The sequence below is a fragment of the Mixophyes fleayi genome, chromosome 1 (genome assembly GCF_038048845.1).
Source record: "Mixophyes fleayi isolate aMixFle1 chromosome 1, aMixFle1.hap1, whole genome shotgun sequence".
NCBI lineage: Eukaryota > Metazoa > Chordata > Amphibia > Anura > Limnodynastidae > Mixophyes > Mixophyes fleayi.
Window position 1 is genome coordinate 291438140 of NC_134402.1, and position 26384 is coordinate 291464523.

General features: G+C 39.2%; 1 protein-coding gene across 7 annotated transcripts in view; it reads left to right on the forward strand.

The window, feature by feature from the left end:
- Window positions 1–6666: 6666 nt before the first annotated feature.
- The window catches only part of LOC142155431 (transducin-like enhancer protein 4), an 86562-nt gene continuing 66844 nt past the window's right edge, over window positions 6667–26384 (forward strand). For all 7 annotated transcript variants that reach the window (XM_075211027.1, XM_075211025.1, XM_075211028.1 and 4 more), the window contains exons 1-5: window positions 6667–7637; window positions 9658–9755; window positions 11162–11225; window positions 11439–11483; window positions 25886–25948. In XM_075211027.1, the coding sequence (XP_075067128.1) occupies window positions 7593–7637; window positions 9658–9755; window positions 11162–11225; window positions 11439–11483; window positions 25886–25948 (315 nt within the window). In that variant the 5' untranslated portion in view covers window positions 6667–7592. The remainder of the gene's footprint in view (window positions 7638–9657; window positions 9756–11161; window positions 11226–11438; window positions 11484–25885; window positions 25949–26384) is intronic.

Sequence of the window (26384 nt, forward strand, 5' to 3'; positions counted from 1 at the left end):
TCTAGCCCTTTGAGTGTGATGCTAACGCTAAATCTTTTAACAACTCAGTAATAATGCCATCCATACACATGCAGTGAGGCAGGGTCTCTAAAATGTCCAGTGTACCCTGGAAGCAGTCCTTAGAGAACCTCAGATGAATTTTGGGGACCATTGCACAACTGGTTGATCATTGGAAACCAAAGTCTGACTGGTTAAACTTGATATACCCAACACTATTTGGGTTACCTGCTCAATCCTGATCTTGTGCAGGACCTTCAACAACAGGGCCAGTGGGGGTCATTTTCCACGCTCCGTTCATCCATACTTTGGAAACAAAGTGAAGGGTCTGTGCATTGGAAAGGTTTGAGAAAGGTCTACATCTGGACTAGTAGGTGCATACTCTATTTTGAAAGATATTGTTATTAGTGCCACCCCGTCTAGGGAAATGCTCTGGCGAGAAAATGGACCTGAGAGTTCTCTTAGCAAATTGCTATTAAAGAATTGTTTAAAAAGTTTAAGTGACAAAAAAACAACAACAGAGCAGTGTTGGACTGGGGCCCATAAAATAGTGTGTGTGGCGCTGTGAAGTGGTGGTGGCCATGAAGTGTAATTGATTGAAGGCTCACATACCTTGCAGTTCTCAATCAATCTCCCCCCACATCTCCAACATCATCTCTACCTACACTCTTCACTACCCCCTTCGCTCTGCCAATGACCGCCACCTCACTACTTCACTAATCACCTCTTCTCATTTCAGCCTCTGGAACTTTGCCCAAACTGCTCCCCACCTGTGGAACGTTCTCCAACTCTCCATCAGGTTAGTCTCTACTCTCAAAGGCTTCAAACGGGCCCTTAAGACTCATTTCTTTATTTAAGTCTATCAACTATCCTCCTAACTCCCTTCTCCCAGTTTTCACCCCAAGTCGGTACCACCCTATTTGTGTCTCCCACTTTCCTTAAGAATGTAAGCTCTCACGAGCAGGACCCTTTTTTCTTGTGTTCTCCTTCTAATAGTCCATCACCCTGTGTACCTCTTGGCCTGCTTCCCCAGCCGTGTTGACTTAAGCTAATGACTACTTCTCACTGATTACTACCATCACTCTTACTCACTGTCCCACAAATAATTTGATCTTCATTACCATGTTACCTGTATTTTTTATTAATTCAGTATGTCTGGTCTTTGTATTTTGTTCTTCATGTATCATGTTATATGTTATGAATCACTGCTTTCTGTATAAGTCATATATGGCACTGCGGACTCATAGTGGTGCCTTATAAATAAAAAATAATAATAATAATCCTGCTTTTTGGTAGGAATAGGTGACTGGCCAAACCCTTGGAATATGAATTGGCACGTTCCATTTTTACTTGGTCCAGAGTTAAGGTCAGGACCTCACCTAGCAGAGAACTGAAATCACTTGTTAAAATCTGTTTAATGGCAAGTTTAAGCCTAATCGAATATAGGGTATCTCTGAGAGTAAGAAGATGAAGAAAAGAAAGAGAAAAACTTATCATAAAATTCTCCTTTTTTGATGGAAGTTCAGGCACTTGACACTACCACTCTCGCACCGTCTTGGGGTCTGTGTCCAAAACCCCCTCATTGGGACCTTCCTGGGCCTCTGTAATCTTGGGTCAGATTCACAGCTTTGGAAATCTGAGCCCTTTATGAAAGGGCTACCTGATTGGTTCTTGCCTAACGAATCAGGTGTTACTAGGTGACAAGCCTCCTCATGTATGCTGTTGTCACACTTAAGAAAACCAGAAATGGGTGGATGTTCACTACTTGAGCTGCAGCATATGAACAAATAGCTTCTATTTTTTACCAGGTGAAAAAGATGATAACACTAAAGTTAGTAACACATACAGGCCTACAAAACACAAGCATTTTGCAGCTAACTTTAATTTCTTCTTTTTTGTGCAGAGCTGGAAACCTCTATGGAAATCTACATAGATATATGGAAGGGAAATGAGGCAAAAAAAATTATTTACCTACAATATGCTCATGTGTGACATAAGGGTGGTGTAATTCGGGTGCTTTAAACAATAGCAGTTTTCCAACTGGTAAAGTCTTAGCTTTCCTGCTGATCAACTGCCTCCATGGTGAAAAGCTGAAGTTAAGGATAAACGCTCCTTGCATCTATGCACACATTAAGTTTAGAATATATTGCATGCATTGTCTTTGGTTAGTTTAATTGCTCTCCTGTGACTGAAGAGTGTTTCCTATTCACTTAAACTTATTACCATAGCAGCAATTGATCGCTATGTGTGCTAGCATTTTTCTATCTGGAACAACACTATCATTCAAAGCACCTGTGTAACATAACCCTTAGGGCTAGTTGTCAATGGGGTATTTGCCATGTGAGTTGCATTTAGAAAGGCTCAAAGTATGAATGGAATTTAATGTTGATTTGATACATCCCAGTATGAAAATATATGACACATTCACATGCATATCTTTGAAAACAATCCATACATAGGCAGGGCTGGCAGAAACTCTGAGGATGCCAAAAGCGTCCTCCCCTGCATCACTTACCTGCTTGCGTCCTTGCAGGCAGGAAGTGGGGCGGACAGCATCTCCTGCTTCTCAGACTGGTGGTGTGCAGTTAGGCTATGACATCATAAACCAGTGCCACACTTCCAGCATATTGCAGACACTGAGAAGTAGCAACAGCTTCAAAGGTAAGAAGCAACCGACTGCTGCTCCTCCATGTTGCCTCTGGCGTACAATGTGGGCGCCTTTAGAAACATTATAAAATTAGTGTTTTAGGTACCCCCTAAACGTTGGCACCCTAGGCGATTGCCTAGGTTTGCATAATGGTAATGCCAGCCCCATAGATAGTGAGAAATTAAGAGACTGGCTTTTCATTTGAAATGTTGCGCCACACAATGCAATTCAGACTGTCGTCCTCCTTGGCCAGAGAAGTTTTTTTGAACATAAATGTATCTTTCACAATGGTTTAGCCCAATGAGTTTCAGGACATCAATGTTCCTCCTTTAAGTATTTAGTACTAAAAATGGGAAGCCAAGTTCCTAAAACATCCAAGAATTGGGGCAGAAAATATTATTGTAATAATGTAGAAGAGTGAAACACAACATATTGCCTGCCAGGTACAAGTCAGTCCACTGATGCAAAAGTTGTCAAATTTATATTTGAATATGTGCCTTTCCCAACTCCCCTGGGGCTATTGCACCTGCTTTTAGTTTCTGATGGTAAAAGAGAGTGTGACTTATGTTTTCAAAACATTTTCAAAAATATTTGCAACATTGTACCATTTTTTCACTACAATTCACGCATACAAATTGTCACTTCCAGGTTTAAAGCCAACACATGAGTATGTAAACAATGGTTTAGATTGTTTTGAAAGTACTATAGGTGGCATCTTATTCAGAAAGAAAAGTAAAACAAACAAAACCCTGGTCTCTACCATTCAGTATACTTAGGCTTAAAATATTACCTGTGTAGTCAAATGATCCATGTATGTAAAATATTTAATTCTCACAATATTGAGACTTAACAGTTTATGTGGTATATTAAGCATCGCTTTTTTAATATGGTCCATTTCAATCCTTATCGCAAAGATAAGGATTGAAATATTGTTACTATTAAAATTCTTTACTTGGAGTAGCAGTCACGAAAAAACTGCTTTCCCCATAGGCTTCAATGGCTAACGCGCCATCTGGCACAAGTTCCAAAAATCTTTGCTTTTTGGAAACTCGTTAAATGGGGCAAAATAGCAGTCCCTTTTGCATTCGAAGTGACAGGGAAAGTAGCAGATATCTCCTATATCTGATGTGATGGCCTAGTCATAAATTAAGGGGATACTTAACAGCAGTTTTCAGAGGATTTCAATGAAAAATGTCTTTGATAAATATGCCCCTATAACTCTATTGCTGTAACAAATATGTGCTATGTGACTGAGAACACAAACTAAATTTCTGCTGCTGATAAAGGTCAGAACTTCTGACTTGATAGACATATTTATCAATGTAAAATAGCCTCTACCCCCACTGCTTCTAAGGAAAATGATTGAAAGGATGTAAAAGCTCTATTCCTAATGAGATATTTCTAGCCCATATGACAACATTGGGAGAACAAGACCCCATAATCAATGCTATGAATAAGACACAATGGCCCTACGCACAGTGGGCCTGAGTCAGCAAGGAGAGTAAGGCAAAAAAAAAGGAGTAGATGTTTTCTGGAACAAACCATGTTTCAATGCAAAGGGTGCAAATTAGTTTATTATTTTGCATATAATTTAATACGGTCTGTTATTCATCTAGCACACAAATACTTGATAGCTTTATTTTTACACTGAAATTTAAAGTTGATCTAGCACATGCCCTATCCCAATTATAAATCTGTCCCCACATTTTAAATTTACCTCCCCTCCAATGCAACATGGATTTACTCAGATGCAGTTACTCCTTTTTTATGCTTTACTTACCTTAATGACTCAGGCCCAGGGGCGGGCTGGCCAAACCGCTATTAGGGCCGGGGTTAAGCCGGCCGGCCGGCCGCCCCCCGGGTGCAATATGGCACATTTTCACCGGCGGCCGCATCTGATTATATCATCATATGCGGCCGCGTCAGCGCACAGACGGCCGCATCACATGACAGGGGATGCGGCCGCGTCATCAATGACGCGGCCGCATCCCATTTCATGCGATGCGGCCGTCTATGTGCCCCCCGGCCATCCCTCTCCCAGCCCGCGCCTGCTCAGGCCGTGTCTTTAGTCTGAGTACATAAGGAGCTTGCAATGAGTTTTTATTGCATGTTAAAATACAAGTAAAATGCATATAATACCCCATTCATACTGCACCAAAATCCCGGGTTTTTGCCGGGGCGAGCTCAAACGACCCGGGTCTTGGTGCAGTATGAATGGTACAAGTCAAAAATCCCGGGTCTTCAATCCGGGATTTATCGAGGGGTAATTACCGGGTCGGACCCGGGTTGCCTGCACTGGGTTTTTCAACCCGGGTTGCAAAGAAAACAAGCTGATTGGCTGTCTGCCTGTCTCTGGAGGATGATGTCATCGGTGGGAGCCCGTGGAAGAAAAAAAAAACAGTCACCTTTCAATGACATCACCATTTTTCAGCCAATGAAAACTGCTTTGGTGATGACTCCCACAAATTGCCAGGGCACAGACTTGTGCAGTATGAATGGGGTCAACCCGGGAAATTCCCGGGTCCGAGGTGCAGTATGAATGGTGTTTCTGAGCTGGGACGCTCCGAGCCCCGGCAAAAACCCGGCTTGAAAAACCCGGGATATTGCCGGGCGGCAGTATGAAAGCGGTATAAATCACATAGCTTTTAATACGAGTTTCATATGTATTTGATATGTGTTTTGAAAAACATGCAATCTGCTTTATTTAAAGCTTATATCTTGTGCAAGGATATAACACACAAGAACACATATATGTAACCACATCTCATTGCATTTACAATGTGATCACATTCAGATCAATGTAAGTTTTCAGCTGCACCAAATACATGCTGAAATGTAACAATAAGACCTAAAAGAAAAAAACACACTGCAGGGCCATAGAAATTTAGCACACATAAAAATGTTGTACAAGGCTTTTTTTTATATTTATATCCATTTTAGAGCACTTAACTTGCGTTAGAAACGCATCTTAAGCACAGAATTTTAATCCCAGTGTGTACGTAGCCTTTCATTGACACAGAAATAGAAAAAAAAAAATTGTATAGGATTGTGTGGCTGACAGCTATCCTAGAAACCAATAATGCGTGCAGAGCAAGGCGGTTGAGGCGGGTTAGGGGCTCAGCCATCCAAGCAGCTTGTTGGGTCTGTAAATAGCACAGAACAGCTTCTCCCTCCACCCCCTCTTTTTTCACATGAAAATTATGCCAGCTCCAGTGGTGCGTAAAATTGGTATGAGCCAAGGGAAGTAGGTTATGCCGTATCCCTCCTCTCTGTCTTCACTTAGCATGGATTTTTCAGAACGTTGCACAAGGCTAGTCTTGTCTCTTTAAGGAGACACTGGACTCTAATTAGCCAGCATTCCTTGATGTGGGTGATAGCTAACATAGGACAAGGGAGCAAGAGGAGGGAGGAGGACATGTGGTAATGTAGGCGTACAAGCACCCCCTCCCCTCTAACTCCTCATGCCTCCATGCTTGTTTTCACCACAGATTGCCACACAGAGCAGCAGCAGCTCATCCACAGACTAGCAGCGAGCAAGTGTCCCACGTTACTTTGATTGACAGCCGGACAAATGTTTCCCCTGTTCGAATGCTCGTTATAAGAAACGCCAGCCCTCTTCCCCACCTTGTGACACCGCCTTAGGCGGGGCTATGAGCAAACTATGATGCTGATTGGATGGGATAGATAGGACAAAGAAGAGAAGAATTTATCGGATACGTTTAAACCCCACGTGGGGACGAGCCAATAACAGAGGCTTTTTGCCCTTCCCTTATTGGCCAAATGGGAAATGATAGGCAGTCATTGGAGAGTGGCGATTAACGTTCCTATGCTTGCTATTGGTTAGTGAGACCCAGTCTGTGGGTCCTCGGGCGGTCCCCAGTTTCGCAGTCATATCTGGGAGTCGTAGTTTTGTTCGTGCAATACTAAGGAAGAAGGTCTTGGCTAAGGACTACATATCCCAGCAGGGTTATGTATTTTCGCCTCAATGTTGTGAATATGTATCAGAATGTTAATGATTTGCTGCTGCTAAATTTGGTCATAGAAGTCACCTACACAGAGCGTGTTGTTTGAGCTGCCGAGAGCAGTAGCCTGGCTTGTGTGGGGTTCTTCCTCTTCACAATCGCCTTGTTTCTTTTTATCTCCTCTCCCCAAGTGTGTCTGTGGGGCTATTTAGACGAGAGCGGTCGAGGTGATTGCCTTCGCCGGCTGGGAAGAAGAAAAAAGAGGGGGAATTTCGTACGATTGGATTAAAGGGTTGAAAAGAGCAGACGAGGCTACATCAACAACACAAATCGTGCACTCTAAGAACAGCAAAGAGGAAATAGCTGAGAGCAGATCTAGCAGCCAACAACTTATCGCTCGCCCGGAGATAGGAGGGGATCGGGAAAATCTCCTTTTCAACTGCTTCCTTGTTTTCATCCGACTCATCAGAAAGTTCTTTAGAAGAAAGCTGCTTTGTTATACAGGAACCTGACAGTGTCTTTATCTCTGTGTTGTTCATTCCCTGCTGGTGTGTTTTTTCTCTCGTCGTGCGTGGGAATCTAGCTGTGATATTGTAGATATACATCTGTGTGATTTGTCTTTCACCTTGTGTGGGGTGGTGCTAGAGGTGAGAGTGTCACGGAGCATCACACCCTTGTCCTGTGTGTAGACAATGAGAGTGGGGTCGTCACACTAACCGATCTTTCTGCCCTTCCCCGTGGAATGTGGAGGGTTTCGCTCCGGGGATCAGAGATACCCTCAGGCTGGGCAGCAGCATTAGCATTGCTATTAACAGAGGGACCCCGGGGGCAGCAGTGTCATTAGCTGGATCACACGCACCCCCTCCCTCTGCTCTCTCTTTACTCCCTCCTCCCTTCCTGCTCGCAGGGGGAACCCCCCTCTCTTCTCCGGCAATTAGTCAATGAACCTTCGTGCTCCTGGGAGAGGCACCTAACAAGCGGTTTGGATGATTCGAGACCTGAGCAAGATGTATCCCCAGTCCAGGCACCCGGTGAGTACAGGACATTTAATATTTTTTATTATGTTTTACCTTTTTTTTTTATTTTGCTGGACTTAATCTCTTCGCCATGTACTGGTGCCCATGAAAGGGTTAACGCCAGGAGAGCTCTTTAACCAGAGCCCTCCCTGAATAGTAATGCGGATATACCATAGAATAAAGTATAGAGTACTGTATTGTGCGCTCTCTTTGTTCCTCCTGTAATGTGTGTGCGTGTGTTATAGTCGGTCCTCTCTCCCAGTGCCGTGTGGTCCTCTGTGCATTCCTGACCCCTCCCCTAATGCTAAGCTTCACATGTCCCTCATCTGGAGCCTTGTATTGTACTTTACTTTTTATAGCTTTAATCATATCTCAGGACACAAATGAGGGGAAACAATGTTAGTGTTCTGGTGTACACTGTAATAATTATGTTAAAAGAAGAAAAATCACCACAGTCATCTGCTGAATGAGACTCATTTGTTGTAAATGGGACAGTTGATGCTGGAGCTGAATAAGCCATTATGTCAATGGATAAGACTCTCCCACATCGAGTGAGCTGTAACATTTGGTGTTTGAAACTCGCCCCCCTTTCCCCCCCTTCCTCTGCTCGGACTGTGTGTTTCCCTAGTATGCTTACATTGGACAGCGCTCCTCTCTATTCCTCCCTCCCATCCCTGGTTTGCTTATCTTGGATTGTGTGCTTTCCTCCTCACATAATACACTGTGAGGTCTTTCTCATCTTTGACCTGTGTTCATCTTTCTGTCTTCTGGTTTCCTCATTTGGCTTGCTTTTGTGTGTATAGTGAAGAACAGATTTTTTTTCTTTGCTTTACTTTATCATTTATGTTACATCATCCTCACAATATAATATTTTAGACAGTTGACATGCACCCTTTTTTTTTTTTTTTTTTTTTTTTCTAAAACTCTCTAGTGTGACTGGGACAAAACAGGAAGTATATATGATAAGATTCATCTAAAAAAGCCCTGTAACCTAAGTGCGCAGTGTGATTCATCATCCACTTTGGGAATTAGTGGCGTCGAATAATTGCAATAATTATTAAAACCATTTTGAAGACTTTGCAGACTGTGTTCTAACAAGTTGGATCGCCTTGTATTTCCGGTTATTAACTGAAATGTAATTGGAACACACAGTGATCCTTTAATACACTATAATGCAGAGAGAAGAGACTGCTAGGAGATTGACTTCCCTCCGCCCAAATGATCTGATCTTTTCTCTCCACCAGCAAATGACCTTAGTAAAGTAAAATATACTCATGTGGACATTTTCTCCCAGGCTCAGACAAAACTAATCTGCAGAGTGTCTGAAATTAGAGAAGCAAGTGCATCCCTCCCTACATTTCTTTTATTAATGTTTTTTAAAAAATATATATTGTTTTTTAATTTAACACTTTAATTGAAAAATGTAGATCCATAAGGGGCCTATTATATCCTGCAGCCCTAGTCTTTGTGGCTGTGTTTTTCACAAATTATTAAATTGTATTATACATACTAGGGAGAATAAATACAAGCGTTATTCTTGTGTTTATAGCATGATTAAAAAAGAAACTTTAACCTTTATAAGGCTATCTGTATAAAATGTAAAGTCGTTACATTTTATATGCAATTTTGTTTACTTACAATATACTTTCAACTTTTATTGATCTCATACCAAAATGTTAGGGTCATGACTTACTGATATATGCACTTTATTGTAAGAAGGTCACCCACTTACTCTATTAGCTGCAAGTCTATTCTGCACGTCTAGTATTAGGCAGGAGTGCAGAGATGGAAATTACGTTCCATAATCAATCTGCCCCAAAAGCACCTGTGTGTTACAGATGGCATTTTATTTATTTATTACATGGCTATGATTGAGAAACACCGCTTTTGTGCTTGTAATCGCTTTACAATTCTTGGACTTTGATTTTGTGCAAGGATTATAATCATCTCCTTTTTATAGGACAAACCCACGCCTTTCTGGCAAAGAAGAAGCAGCCTAGCCAGATAATTTCATAATTAATATTTATTGTTTTAGGCTCCGCATCAGCCAGCTCAGCCCTTCAAATTCACCATATCCGAATCGTGTGATCGGATTAAGGAGGAGTTTCAGTTTTTACAGGCTCAGTACCACAGGTAATACTGTTTACTTTAGCTGATCCCTGTATTTGCTTAGCCCTTGTTGTCAGTCTTTTTTTTTTTTTTTTTTGTGTGTGTGTGTGTACATAAGGCGTTAACTGTTCAAAGGGTTTGGCCTTTTCCTATAGGAAATGCGTGTTAAAACACCTTCACTCCTTAGAGCCAAATATGTGGCAGAGTATACCCATTATCTATGATTACAAGCACGTGCTTTTATAAACTGCTGAACTGTTACAACAATGGTACAAATGCACTGCTGAAGTTTACCTTGAGGTGATCTCACCTGTATGGATTACCTCCTCCAGTGTTTGAGATCAGAGGTTAGTGGTTTAAAATGCTTGCTGGCTCTACATGGTAAACATGATAAAACAGCCTTTGTCAACTGAAGATTGGGGTGCAGTTAATATCCTGATGAGCAGAAAAATATCTGCCATAAAATACTTTGCTAACTGGAATTCAATTGGACACCTGCCATCAGCATGTTATTAGATAGGTTTTGTGTAGTTAAGTGGGTAAAACTATGTGTATATCAATTTAATAGAAAATCTAATGTACCTCTGTGTTTGCGGCTTTAAATTAAGTCCCTAAAATGCAGAAGACACGGTAGCACATTCAAAACCAGAATAGGTTGATGGGTAGACCCGAATTTCCAGCATAAGAAATTTTACTACAATCTGCGAATCTTTCATTCTTGCTTCTGTTTACAATGTTGGATTACACTGTTTAATCCCCTTCCATTTGAGCAACATGCAATACATGTCACCACAATAGTGAAAGGATTAAGGGAATTGGGACATGCTCTTCACACACACTGCCTTGTGATAGATCGGTGTGTTGAGATAGAGAGAGAGAGAGATATAGATATATATATATTTTTTTTTTTTACATTTTTGTTATTCAAAATATGAAAAATGTAAGATTGTTAAATTGATGAAACATCTGCTTATTCAATGTGTTTTAAGGATCCGCACTTAATCATAAACCTATCGACATCTCTACAGCTGTTCTTTCAGTACAATGCCAACTGCCCTTAGCAGTCGGCTGGGTGATAATGATGGGGGTTCTAGTGATGCAATAGCTGGGCGCCAAAACCTGCCCAGCTTTAGATGACCTAGGGGCATTGCAGAATACATTCATAGCTGAATCTGAGCTACTGAGGCTGTCTGCAGATGATTATAATACACTAATGATTTCCTTCTGAGATGAAAGAGTTAATTGTACCATGTTAGCAGAGGCTAGAGTTTGAGCTGTTTTGAGCCATTAGAACAATCCACCTCATCAGAGCTTAACAGGAACATAAACCAGCCCTAATTCTATCTTTTTTATGGCTTTGTTCAGATTGCTGTGGTAAGTCAGTGCAGTGTAACTGTAAATATGACCATTTTTGTCATTGCTTTGTGCAGCTTGAAACTGGAATGTGAAAAACTGGCCAGCGAGAAGACAGAGATGCAGCGACATTATGTTATGGTAAGAAAGCCGTAGAGCCAACTAAAATGTCCTTTTGCGTTTCTGTTTATATTCTCCTTGCACACCAGACTTTTGTTTCTGGAGGCAAAAGCTAGATTATAGGTTAAACTATTGTTAATTCAGTGTCCTCCGTTGTCGTATTACAACACTTCTAACACCCGTAGCTCCAAGGCTATCTAATGGACTTCTGTTCTATTTTTATTTTCTCTCCAGTACTATGAAATGTCGTATGGGTTGAATATTGAGATGCATAAACAGGTACGTTGAATTATCCTGCTTTCCTTATCCGTGAATGTGTAGCACGTATGTTTCACGATTCCGTTATGTGTTTTAGAATTTGTAGAACATTGAAGTATGGCAGTTTGGTTCAAAAGACAGAGGTATCTAAAAGGCTGCATGTATGGCAATTTGTGGGTTATTTTATTTTTTTAGTAAATTGTTTAAAACTTAAATTGCTTATTTTTACTCTTATGTTAGCGCTATTGATGACCGCTTTTGATATAATATATATATCTGTAACTTTGCTTTCAGTATATAAAAATGTCCTTCATATGCTGTATGAATGACACTTATAGTTAGACAATGTCTGGAATTATTGTAGCCATTGCATTTTAATGTTCCATACATGAATTTATAGAGCAACACATTTTTGTTGTGTGGTTTTCTGTCAATTGCTGCTTATATGGACATTTAGATTGCTGCTTATATGGACATTTAGATTGCTGCTTCAGTAAAGTGGTTACAAATGTTTGCTCTGAAAATTGCATGTGTTTTTTAAGGAATATAAATAAAACACATTGCTTATCAAGTACTAATTGCGCTGAAATCTAAGCAATCAAACTCTATTGTTGATTACAGATTCAAGAGATAAATGACATTTTAATTCCAAACATTGTAAAAACAATTGTTAAGGGTTGCACTTTAATGGGGATGTTGTATGTGTAATTATGACTGGAATAGAGGATTACTGAGGATTAAGTTTAATTAGAATATAATTTTCCATTACTGTCATTTTTGTTCAAATTAGTAATGTAAACAACCCGGTAATACTTATGGACTTAATCAATTCCTGATGGCTGTAGTGAATTGCTGCATCAGATCTGCTTGGTAATTATCAGTGTTTTATATGTGATGCCAGATCTGAATTTTGCATGTCACTGTTTGCAGCTGGGAAATTAATTGGTTGCTTTAAACAGTTTAATGATCTAAGATTTGGTGGCTAATGTCATGTTGAATCGTGTGTGTATTTTTTTTTTTCTCCAAATGTTTGTGCAACTGCATTTCCCTATATTTATTTATATGTACATTTTTTATGAGGGAATTTACTGGATTTTATGACCGAGCTTATGCTGTCATATTTCCACCCAGTCTTCTAGGTTTGCCTTGATTTCTGCAGCTTAAGAGAAGCTCCATAATCTCCCTTCTACTCCAGAATTGATCTTTATACAGTCTTTCTTAAATGCAATCTTACACAAAATCCTGCAGGCTGTTTATCGCATTAAGAACTACAGACAGCCCTGCAAAACCACCTACTTACTATATTCCCTTTTAATCTCTGCTTCCTCCTCTCTTCACCAAAGCAGTAGAGGAAAGGGAGGGGACGAGAGGGGTATATGTGTCTTTGTTTTCCTCCACTAGACAGACGGCCTTGGTTCCTCTCAGGCGCTCATCCAGATGTACTTACTCGATACCCTTGCAACAGAAAGCAGGTTATAATTCTGTGAAGTTACCCTTCGGCATAATTGGACAGAGTGCTACAGATCGAGTTAGGCTTATTAGATTTATGACTCGGGGTTTAAGAGCAGGGATCTCCAGAGACCTTGGAAGAACCCCCTAGTAATTGGTGACCCTGCTATTTTAAACCTCCTGCATGTTTTAATTTATTTATTTTATCTTCTGTGAATCCTATCTTGTTATTCTTGGCCCCATTCAAGCACTTTTTTTTCTGTAGTATATTATTTCATTGGAAGAGAAAATGAAGGCTGTGATTGAGGCAGAACTCTGTGACTTGGCAAATTGATGAAAGAATAAACACACGGCTGTAACTCTGTGGGGTCGATGTTTCTAGCCCAGCCCTCCCCCTTGTTTTGATGCTCATCATCAGTCATCCAGTGTTGATTTTGATAGAAGACTATTAAAGCAAAACCTATGGGGAATTTGTCATTCTGAAAGGAAAGCTAATGCAATTAGTACCAATTAAAGTACATTTAGTAAATTGGATTTAATCTTAATTAAGCCTGTGTAATGTTGCCAATTTTTAACAATTATGTTTGAGAACATAATTAATTTAAATTTTGGTAACTGAGTAAATAGCTGTAGCCTAGATGTTAAATGCATATAAGACTCATTTTTTTTTATTTATTTTTTTGGCGTTGGAGAAAGCTGGGTGTAGTAGCTTCTGTGACATAGGCTGGAATTAGAATTTAACAGTTGCATATTTTTATACCATATTATACCCTATGGACAGAGAATCCTGCTTGTTTTCTGTCTGACTTATTCAGTTAATGCGCCCAATATAACTGTGGTTTTGCTGGAAATCTCAGAGCCTTTCTTACAACCTGCATTTAGCCTTCTTTCTGCGCATAAGGGGTTAAATTCAGCCCTGCCTATTGAAAACGAATCTGTTGCTCTTGCCATGTAAATTTTATTGCTAGACCTGGGCAACAGCCATTTTGAAGTGCTGCTGAAATATTAATTGAGCAGACATGAAAGGGCTCGGCAGCCTGATAGGATGTCATAATTGTAGATGCAGCAGTCGATGGCAAATGATGATAAATGGCATTAGAATCCTTTTAGCAAACTGTAATAACTTGAAGGAGGGAGGCTGTATGGATTTGCTTTATATCTGATACCCTCTAGTACCAAGTGGATTGCCAATACTGCTTGTTTAGCATTTTCTAAGGGCTATAGGATATTGATTTTAGACTTACAAGGAATAGCTCTATTTTCACCATTGAAAAGTATTGCAGGTTGTTAAGAAGAAATTGACTTGAAGAGGGCTGACTGCTGCCCATCATGGAGCAAATAAAGCAAAACTGGCGAAGCATGGTGAAGCAGCGAGCTGGGCCCTCAGCAATTTGTTGCTATTAATTTACCATGCTCGACAGCAAATCAATCGGCATCTACTTCATCTGCTGGAGAAAATGCTGTCCAGGGCAGATAAAAGGGCCTGCGTGTTTCAGTGAATAGACTGGATTTTCCGAAAGGAGGCTGAAGTTAATGTGTAAATAAGCCGCGGCTTCAGAAGAAGCTGTTTTTAATTAGGTTGGGCCTTTTAGTGAGGATTTTTTTTTTAAGTTAGGATAGCAGAGGCTTGGCGTGCATAAGATTTATAGTAAATCTGTGTTCTGTATTATTAGAGGGAAACTTGCATTGAATATTGTAAACGATCCTTATATATTTACTAGTATTTCTAATTTGTTTTAGGATCTTGTGTATTGGAGCGTTTGAGTATGGTTTTTATTTTTCTATCTTTTTATGGGTTATTACCACGTGACTGAGGCACACTGCCCGAGGGTGTAATTCAATCTGCACCTGTGGTTGTTTAAAGTCGCCCCGTTTCTTGGGTTTTACTAGGATTTTTTATTTTTTATTTTTGTTTTTTCCCCTTCCTTCTGAAGCTGGTTAACACAAGGCTGTTGTGCTGCTAACTATGTAGTAGGGAAACCCATGTTTTGTGAGTAAAGTGTCAGACTTCCTTTTCCCCACTACACAGTTGGCGCTACTGTTAAGTAATGAAAGCATTCAGCAGACTGTACCAGAAAAAATAACACCCTTTTATTTTCTTTCTGCAAGGGAGGATGCATAGGTCATGTAAAATAGCTGTACTGTGTTTGTACCACCAGTGAGTGCTCTAGTAGAATGTACAGATGTGGCAAATGAGTGCGTAGAAGTTTCACTTCTGTTAGCGGTTCTGAAATGTTCAGATCAGTATTTCCTGGAAAATTGGAGAAATGAAAATTGCTTATGTTAGCTGTGGTTTGTGTTTTAAAGAAATGTATCGATACACTGTTCTGTTCCTCAATTAAATTAAATGCAAAATGTTCAGGTACAGCCACTAATTTTAATGCTGTTACTGTCTTAAAGGACACTTACGACCCATGCTTCTGGGTTTAATTGAAGGATCACGACTAGTGTGTATATATAAATAAGTGTGTGTGTGGATATAGATATTGTAATGTAAAGTGTTAAGGAGTCTATGTGCGCACAACACACGTCAGCCAGCTTAGTTTGCTTACCTTAATGTGTTCTGCCAATCAGATTACCATTCTGTATGATTAAAACCAAGGCATGTGGAATCTCTGATTTGGTCATTTTGGTGACCGTGCTGACCGGCAACCTTTACTCAATCCATACAAGACAATCTTTTATTTTGTGTGCCAGATATACTAAACACCTAGAGGGTAATCCTTTTGTAGAAACTGTCCCGATACAGCATGAAATAAGAGATCTTGGAGGGTTATATCTGCCCCACAGGCTGTTGGTACTAGGGTATATATCCCAGTTACCTGGCCGCTAACTAAAATGTAAGATACTGTCCTACTACAGCATAATAACCTTTCTCATCATATTTCCAGTCATTATGGGAACTAACATTGCATTCTGTCCTGATGTCATATTAAATTACAGACCACTTTAGCACAATGCCACACTGTGGCCAAATCCCCATGGGAATGGCAGATATTTTGCTTAGTGTTACTACGCTATAAGTTTATCCATGAGTGCCACCGTTTTGCCAGATAAGTCCTAAACAAATATATACAAAATTAGTAGTTTGTACTTTTAAATCCTATGAAGTAGAGAAACAATAGAAGGCTGAACCTGGATATCACATGTAAAAGGTTATTGGCTTGCTTTGCTTTGGTATTTGTTCAATTTTAATTCTGTTTGTCACTTTTTGTATGACATAGAGCAGGAGCAATTCATTATTACTTTATTCTGTCCGGTTTATTGAACTTTTTGGATAAGAGGTTTCCATGTAAAATATCTCATGCTTATATTGCTTATATATTAGTGAATGGGATTGTAAGGCCCTAACTTGTCTGTTTTGCATTCCCCCAGCACCCTTCCAGTCCCATCAGTAGCTGGTCCAATGTTGATGATATTGAGCACTTGAATGAGTATTAACCATAAACCTGCATCATTGTACGCAGTTACTAAGCATATCAAGATACCATTCCGCTCTTTTATTACAACCTCACAAAGAATGGGAGATATAACTACCCCCAACTGAGACAAGTCGCAATCCCAACAGAAATTTTAATAATACCTAATACACTATTTTCAACATGGATTGTGACAGGCCCTGTTTTGACTAGATCTTAAAATATTTTACATAACCTGTTTGTTTTTTCAGACATTGCTCTATTTCAAAATTGGATCTTCCAATTCTATTTTGTCTCTTGTATTGTGTTCTGTTAGAGGATATTGAAAGGGTGATGTAGTCAGCTGTAGATATGACTACTGAGTTTTTGGCTTTTTAAGATTTATATCTGTGTGGGCTTCTTTAAATAGACCAAGCTATGTTAATTTGCAAGGATTCGAGGATGAGCGCACACAGTTGGTAAACCAAAATGACCATGACTTAGGCCCTGTGTTTGCTGAGATATTTGAGGCAGGTTTGGTTGTGTAGTCTGTGTTGGGATTTTAGCAAGGGCTTCTGTAACCACAGTGGAACGTTAACTACACAGCACTATTCATTCCCCAAACTGCAGCAAATATGAGGCAAGGCGACCGCATAGATACAACATAACATGTATGTCATCAATTATGCTTTTTTTCTTGAGTGGAATTGAGCCACTGAAGTGAACAAGGTTAGTTTTTGAAGTGTTTTTCTTTCTTCTCGTCTGATAGTTTGTTCATCAAGCAAATGCAAATAGCAAGTGTTTATTATCTTGAAACCACTTTATAAATGAGTAGTTCACCAAGTATACAGCACAGTCATTGATATGCTGGCAACTTTCTTAGATAAACATAATAACTGTAATCTGTCTCCAATTGTCATAAGCTATAATATAGTGGAAAAGATTATACATTGAGGCTCTTCAGAAATGAGAGGGCATTGTTCATCTATCGCTTGGATTCTTGACAATATCTAGAGATTTTTATTTCTCACACGTTAAGAGGTCTGGAAAATTTAAGAGACCCAGACAAGACTGTTTACTGCATTTTGGTAAACCAAAGTATTACTCAGTGGCTTTGAGCCACATCCATTAAACTGTGCAGAACTGTGGTTTTGCAGTCTTCAGCAACCAAGCAAAACATGTTATGTCTTCAGATCTTGCTTTCTGTTCCTGTTTTTAGCTCAGAAACCTGCAGTATATGAAACTGTGTGTTTTGCTATGTGGTACGTTAATAAAGTGTGTTTGTTTTAACTTTTTATTTTTTTATTTCATTTAAAAAATGTTGCTTTTGGAAATTGGTGTTTTCCTCACTGATTATTATGTGCTGTTGTCTGCAAATCCCTCCCTGTGATATGTGAGATAATATATCGCTAAACACAGAATAGTGTCTTCTGAAGTGATTAGTCATGTGGTGCCTGTGAGCATGATTATCTCATAAAAGATTACAAAACATAAAATACAATTTGCATTCTATGCAAGCCCTATGTGAAAGTTCCCATACCTTGACAAAACATTTTATGTACATTTGCTGTATAGTAGAAGCTATTGTTCCATTATCAGCCATTTTCTGCAAAAGGTATTTATGATTAGGAAGTCTGCAGTGTGTCAGATCTCTCCTCGGTCACATTATCTAATATTTGCCATTCTAATAGGCTTTTAAAAATGTTTACTTATTTGTAAATGTTATTAGTAGCTATTTTATGTAATCCAACCTGTATTTCAGCCTTAGTGATCCTAAAAAACGAAAAAAAAAATAAACCTTCCTACAAAGACTAAGCCTTGTGACTGGATAGCTACTGGCATTTGAAAATCAGTAAAACTGTACACTACATGGTGGACACACCTTTTATAATTGGTGTGTTTGGCCATTTCAGCCACACCTATTGGTAACAAGTGCATAAAACGAAGCATACAGCCATACAATCTCAATAGTCAAACATTAGCAGTGGAATGCATCATAGCACATAACACTTTCTTTTCCTGTAACACCGTTTATTCTAGATATGGAAGCCTCCATGGCAAGTGTTAGAATTTATTTTATTGTTGAAATATATCACACTGGCCCATCTCGTTTGATAATGTATAGAATGTATTGATGAGGTCATTCCAGCACACTCTTCCCCCCCCCTCCCCCAATTAAAGACTTTTTGTTTGGTAACGCTATGTACAGGTTTAAATTTAAATGGTTGAAAAGTCATGTGACCTTCAATGTGCATATTATACTGTATTGCACATTATTTCTTGCTCTTAAGTATGTTAACATGTTGAATCCTATCCATTACTGTTTTCTTCAATGTCCTTTAACTCATACTTACCTACTTTCTTCAGCTCCCTTCCGGGAGCCAGCCAGTGGAGGGGGGGCGTGAGGGGACGGGGCGGCCAAAATTGCGTCATTTCGGCAGCTATTCATAGGGAATCGCGGCGTTTGGGATCTAATTCTGCCCACTTCACTAGGAAGTGGGCAGAATTCGGGAGATTGCCACACTCGTCCGGGAGACTCTCGCATAATGCGGGAGTCTCCCGGACATTCCGGGAGAGTTGGCAAGTATGCTTTAACTCTGTATAGAAGAGAAAATTACATAACACTTCTTACAACAGTGTTAGCAGAAATGCTAATCATATTTGTTAGCACTGGTTTTGTGAATTACATGTTGTGCTAATTACTTTTTGTGTCACTGTGTGATGTAACGTCACGATAACAGGATTATAATGTGAAGTTGAAAGGAAGTTTTCTTATAGATAACATAAGGAAGGATTTTTATACTGGAGGCCTCCACATCTTGCAAAACCTGGCGGTAAGACATGATTGCTGAACAATCTGTCAACCTGGGTCTGTGACATTTAGCAATCTGATCACAATTGAATGGCCCACAGCTGTTTTGCTAGATTGGAAACCGTATAGTAAACTTAAACGTGCCTGAAAAAAACTTGTAATGTTTTTATGGCTTAAAACATTAAATGGTTATCTGTCTACCAAACTTATACACGGATGCATCCCATTTAATCTTAAAACAAAAGGGTTTTAAATCTGATTTTTTAGTACTTTAGTTTAAATTGGTGATTTCTCAAGGTAAACATTGGTAGCTTGTGGTCTTCATACGATACATAGATACACCAGCCGGATTCTCTTGATTCCATTTTTCCACCTTGTTTTTTAGCTATAAGTAGCTGTCATGACACTGGCTACACTTTGTTCATACTTCAGTGTTCAGCTAATTTGACCTTGCATTAGTAACGCTGGCACAAAACTTCATAGTTCTTAACCTTGATAATGCTCTGAGTTACACTCAATCATTCTTAACCTTTTGCAGCAACATTAAAGTATTGTAACCATAGTATCAAGGATGTACTTAAAGTAATAAAGGTCTTTTTAATGAAATACAGTGGCTGAGTGTTTTTCAGATCTATGGGTTTGAACACTATTTTTATTCCATCTAGAAAAATCTACCTAGAAATGTTATCTACTTATGTGCGGCGTGTCATATCTTGGCCCCCTATGATAAGCTCAGCAGTGTGTTACCATGTCCAATTCCACAGGTCCATGCTTGTCAATAATGATATACAAACCCGAAAGCGAACATTCAGTCTTAACGTATTCTAGGGTATCTCATGTATAATATATAAAATATGACTTTTTTAATGAAAAATCTGTACTTTCCATGTTCCCATATACTGTAGTACTTCGGCTCTTCATTGCCTCAGTCGCCCGTTACGGCTGCTAGATGGCATGGTTACTATTTGTACATGCCTGCGTAGTGACCTGACTAAAAAAAAAAAACTAAATAAAATTTGCCAGCTGCTTGTCCTGGCATTCTATTGGCAGTCTCTTCAGGCTGCTGTAACTACTGAGAATGTGCGGGCATGCTTGTTTTGCCTGATCTGCCACGGCCACCTCTTTGACATGGCTGACAAAGTGGTGTTGGGAGCGTAGCAAGTAACATTATATTTTCTACTTTGTTGTCCCATATATATTATATATGTGTACATATCCATAAAATATTGCATTTTTGCAGCTTTTTAGATGGTTATTCAGAACAGGTCATGTATGTATAGTAATGTGTGCCTCTAAGCTTTTCAATTTTAAGACTTGTCATTCCACATGTTTGTCAATTCACTGGCTTGAATATGTGTGTGTGTCCACAGTTCGGGATGTTTGCTGGTCTGGCCAGGCAACTAGATCTCTACAAGTATGGGGAATGAGAAGGTTAGCCATATATGTAATGTAAATAGGGAGCTGTTAAAAAGTATTTAACATTATTCACTTATCACTATCGCCAATATCCACATATCCATTTCCTTTCATTAAATAATCACTGTGTTTTTACAGATTTTTCTTTTCCCCCAAGATACTTTAATGTTTGCTCTTTTACCTCCTAGTTAGTTGAATGTTTGCTTAAGCAAATCGCTGACCTTGTGAAACATATTGTATTTTTTTTTTATTGCATTTCTTATGACATTGGAATAAATGTTGGTTTTTATGTAATTTTTAACTGAACTTTATTACTTGTAAGTAACTTCATATAATTGTTGACAAAAGTAACATGGCTTACGTGTTCAGTTTACTTCAGCTTATCAGCTTTTATGGTATGTTAATCTTACACGATTAAAGGTATATGCTTTGTAGCCCCCCCCCCTCTACTTTCTTAGACATTGATTGACTCATAAGTAAACAAAGACAAAAGCACTTGAACATTCTTAGTTTAATCAGTTTGCTCAAGCACTCCAACAAGCTGTCAGATTAGAAAGTTCAATTATGCCCTTCAGTTTCCACTGCATCTAGGTGTTTCATGACAACACATTTTCACTGACTTGTATAAGTGATCCTTTAAGTTCACACATTTACGCACATAGTTCCTACAAATAGGTTGTAGTCTACAATTTCTGAGGCCTGAAGAATAATGTATAACTACATATTAACTCATAGGCTTTTCACACTTTAGCCATCCTTCTGCATTAAATCATCATAATCAACATTTATATAGTGTCAGCAGATTCCGTAGCGCTTTACAGTTGTGAACAAACTGTAATAAAACAATACTGGGTAATACATACAGACAGAGAGGTAAGAGGGCCTTGTTCGCAAGCTTACAATTTGTGGATCAACGTCCTTTTCATTCTAGTATACGGTTATATGACCTCTACTTCTAGTGGGTGGTAAAAAGTTATGAGTAGATATAAGGCAACAGAGCAAGCAAAGATGAGGCCTAAGGAAACTAGAGGATTCGTGGAAACAGATGTATAAGCATAAAATGTGCCAAATCTGGCATTTGGGCGCACATGTACAGTGTTCTCCCCAGAAAATCTTGCCAAACGGGTGTGATTAAGCAACCGGGTGAGGGCAGTGTAATACGTGAAATAATGAAAAATGTTGGAGGTTATTCCCCACACCTCTCGGGACTGATCAGAGCGGTGGTCAGTGGTCTAACATACACATAGTAGTGTTAGCTAAAGTGCTCATATAGTGCCTGTTATAATGGGAGAAACAATTTTTTTTATTTTTTATTTTATTACAATAGGTCTGTTGGGCTCCAGGAGCCGAGTAGCAAGTAAAAACAGCTGGGTGGACCACTCGGGGAATTGGTGCTAGGGAGAACACTGATGTATATGGTGAACTAGGACATAAATGCAGGTTCAGCAGTGGCGGACCCAGGGGGGGGGCGATCGCCCCCCCTACCAGGGGCTTGCTGCCGACAGCTGCACACTGTGCAGGTCCGTTCAGCAGTGACAGTATGCTGCCCGGCTGCTCTGATTGTGTTTTAAACACAATCAGAGCAGCGGGACAGCACACTTTCACTGCTGAACGGACCTGCACATACTGTGCAGCCGCCGGCAGCCTTTGAACACAGAAAGGGGGCGGGGCCTAAATCGCCCCCCTAAAATCGCCCCGGGTAGGGCAAATGTCTGGGTCCGCCCCTGAGGTTCAGAGAGGCCAGATGTCTGTGAATGGGCTGCTTTACATGCTGCATAAGACCGACTTATGTGTACAATTTGATTTGTATTAAATTATAAAGTATGAAATGCTTAATTGTAGTTTAGTATAGTGTAATGGTTGGAGATGCACGCAAATGCAAGGGTGTCATAGTTTAGGAAGTGCAAAATAGCAAAGGGACGTTTATTTCATGCACTTTAGCAGAGAAGTGTGTTTGTTTCTGCACTCTTCAGCCTCTTAGTGATCAGCCAGTAGAAACATTCCTTGTTAAAGGAAGATGGTTCTTATCGATTTGACCCATGCTGCTCTCATCCTTTGTCACATTTAGAGGTGTGAGGATCAGGGTCTGGATGGCTTCTGTAGTATATGTAACAGCATTGCCATTTCCTTCTATTGATTTTCTTTCTCCTCCCTGCCCCCTCCCTTCCTACAACTTGTATTATATTTTGTTCTCCTTAACAGACTTGCCATTGAGCGGTGATGTGCATTTTCAATGCAGACATTGTGCATTGATTGAACAGTTGGCAATGCTTTTGTTTGAATATTTTTTTCCCTATTTAATCTCCAAATGGTGTGATATTTGTGGTTGTGTGTTTTTTTTGTTTTTTTTTTTGTAATGGCAAAACACACGCATAGTGAAATAAAATCTGTAGCCATTTTGTATTGTATCTGCTCCCTGCCTGATGATAAAGGCTGATTTACATTTGTTCCTTTCTACATGAAGGAAATGGAGGACATCTGCTTTTTAATGTGTTATTGTCAGGTTTTCTAACATTACACTGCATCTAGAAACAATAATTTAGCAGCTGTTGATATGTAAGGTTCTTAATGCCTTGAATAGTATTATAACATGTAGCTCGGCCTAATAGCTTTTTGAAATCCGTAGCGGGATAAACAGAATCTTCATGAATGTATGTGTTCAGGGATGCATGACCCACATAACCTACAAATTTGATTGGGTTGGCATCGACTGATGGATAGCAGATTAGAATCCCGTGGTTTGCAGGCTACAAATTTGTTGTCAAGCTAGATTTATCAGATGCAATCAGAATTTCAAGAGGTCAGATAAAAAAAAAGTGTGCTTTTGGAATGTTTTTATTTTTTTTCTTTCTTTCTTATTCCACCTCTCCCCAATACAAAATTCAGTGGTAAGGTTTTATGTGTGTGGGGGAGGGGGGGAAGAGAAAATATATGTATATCTGATGAATCCTCTCCTCTCCCTAAAGCTGTCTGTCTGTTATTCATCAGAAAGCAGGTCGCAGCTCAGTGAGCAGAAGAAAAGATTTTAATAGAAGTTGTGCCAAGGGCTGTAATGCATCATTTTAGGGCCTTAATTACATTACAATGACAAATATCAATGGTGACAACAGCAATAACCTACATCCTTTAATGGCTGTGCTGGAAAAGGAGTTTGGGCTCTGCGCCATTAGTTTAGCCTTGTTTCTAAAACCTAGACCATTAGGAACATGTTTCCATAGTGTTATTGTGCAGGAACTAAAGCCCAGTAGTAAGAACTGTTAATGCCTCTCTGTTGCTTGGACTTGGGGCAGCAATGTCAAATGTGTTGCTCCATACGAGAGCTTTGTTGCTAAGGAAATATATATTGTCGAATGGAGTGAATGTAAGTTTAAAAAGCTGCAATCCCTCTTGCTGTCTTGTACAGCTTAACACAAAGCTGGTTCTTCTTTGTGGGATGTCCTTCTGGAACTGTCTTCGCTTTGTAGAATCTCTTTGAGAGAAGCTGAGATGCCCTATGGGATGCGCACACACAGTTCAAGAACATACTAAAATATCTGGATTTACTACTTTAGGTTCAGTTGCTGATGAAAAGCTCACATTAAGACAATGGCCTAATTTTTGCCTTTTCTAGCTCTGTAATACAAACGTGTGGAAGAATGACTTGTATATGTTTCGCGTGCTGCTGAAGTGTTTGAAGTTATCTGTTGCCAGATGACTTGCTAACTATGGTTGGCTATAGGTTTTAACTAGTTGACAATGGGCCCCCTGGTCCAACAATGAATATTCATGGAAAATATGGTGTGTGTGTGTGTGTGTGTGTATATGTGTGTATATATCTATCTATCTATCTATATCTCTATCTCTATCTATCTATCTATATCTCTATCTCTATCTCTATCAAGAGTCGGCTCTCTATATTGTAAAATGCTGGATAATGTACAGCAGTGCCACCCATTTACCTGACATTGGTTCACAGTCCATGTAACTGAATAAAATATCTTGAAATGGAGTGTTCCAAATTGCTCTCTCTGTCCCAGTTTTCCCAGAATAGTCCTAGGTTTTGCCACTTTGGATGGCTGTTAGCTTAACATTATTGCTTGGGTTGGCTACACTTTGATTCTTGGTTCACTCAAACTATCTTACACTGAATACATTAGAAAGCTACTGAATATGTGAGTAGTCAGAAGTGACTATAAAATGTATTTGGCTAAAATTATTTAGGATCTTTTCGATGGTTGATTTTGAATTTCACATGTATGAGAAATAGAATATGTCCGCAGCACAACAGTCAGTAGACTCGGTAGAATTCAAACTTGAGGTTCACATTAATGTTTTTAAAAATAAAACACCAATCTTATTTAAATTTTCATTACAACTGTTAAATTATTTGTTTGATCGAACATTGAACACTGTCTTTCATCTTTTTTTTTATTTTTATTTTTTGTTTACCTTCTTAAAATTAAAGAAATTCCTTTAGAGAACATATGTCGGCCTTTTTAATGAATTTGGCTTAAAGGTGTGGTCCTCTTTAGCCCCACACACCTATTTCCAGTTAAGGGGACTCTCCTTGCATTATACACTGGGGGAGAATTGAAGTAGTGCGCGTGTGCGTAGAAGGGTAGTTGAAGAGTTGATTTCAATAGTTGTACATTCTCTTGAGACTACACCATATAAAGTTGGTGAATCTAAATTAGTGGCTTCCTGTATGCTAATATATTGCTTTTACAGGCCCTGTCACAATTCCATACAATATAAATAATTGTCTGTACAAAAAATGCTCTACACAAGATATTTCACCCATGTATCCAATAAACTTTAATGAGTGTCAGATTTTCACTTGATGCGAGTATTGGGTTTATTTTGTCTTCGTGTTTTAAGACCTCTTTCCTTGTGTTCAATCTACTAGCCGCATACTAGATAAGTTATAGATACTTGAGCAGTTAACTCGTTAGATGGTGTCAGATGCCATGCTGATGTGCTCATTAATGAGTCACTGTCAGGTTTCAAGGCTGACTTGGCAACCTCTGCAAGTTTCCATGGTCTACTGATCTAGCTGTAAAGACTTAAAATAAATGCAAATTATGAATGGAAATTTTAGCTGTGCTTTTCATCGCAACAAAAACTTTTGAGAACTGGCCATATTAACATACTGCTGAGCTGAATGTTTTGGACTAAAGCCACCCACCTACTGCAGATTTGTGGTCCCTTCAGTAGCTTACAGTCCTTTTGCATTCCCTTCCTAGGTGTTTATTTAGAGACTGTGCAGTTGGTATACATAATTCAATATATCAAATGTTAATACATTCTGTCTCTGGGAAATGCTGTGCTTAATGAAATGCTCTTATATATATTTTTTTTTTCTTCTGCAGGCTGAAATTGTCAAAAGACTGAATGCTATCTGTGCACAAGTCATTCCTTTTTTGTCCCAAGAGGTAAGTGAGCTTCATTTATAGTCACCTAGCTAAGTAATGCAATTTAAATGGTATGTGTGTTATATATATGAAAAAAAACTACAGTATTTTTTTTTCCCTTCCTCGATCTATGAATCTCGCTTGGATTACTTTTTTTTTTTTTTTTTTATTTGCTGCTTCACTCATTTCTACCTCAGCGTCTTATTAAAATTCAGAGCAATATAATTTAAATGCACTTGCATAGTGGAAAATGTTATAATGCGCTAAGCGTAATGCAGCTGTTTTCTTGTCATGTACGCTCAGTGTTGCTTAGAATTATGACTGTTTGTCAGAATGGCTTCTAATAGAGTAGATTGAAAAATTGCCAGAATAGGCAGAGGATCGTACTCCTCTCTTGATAGGCATTAAATGCTAGCGGGAATGTGGTTTGGCATATCGAATTGAAGTGCTGCTGAAA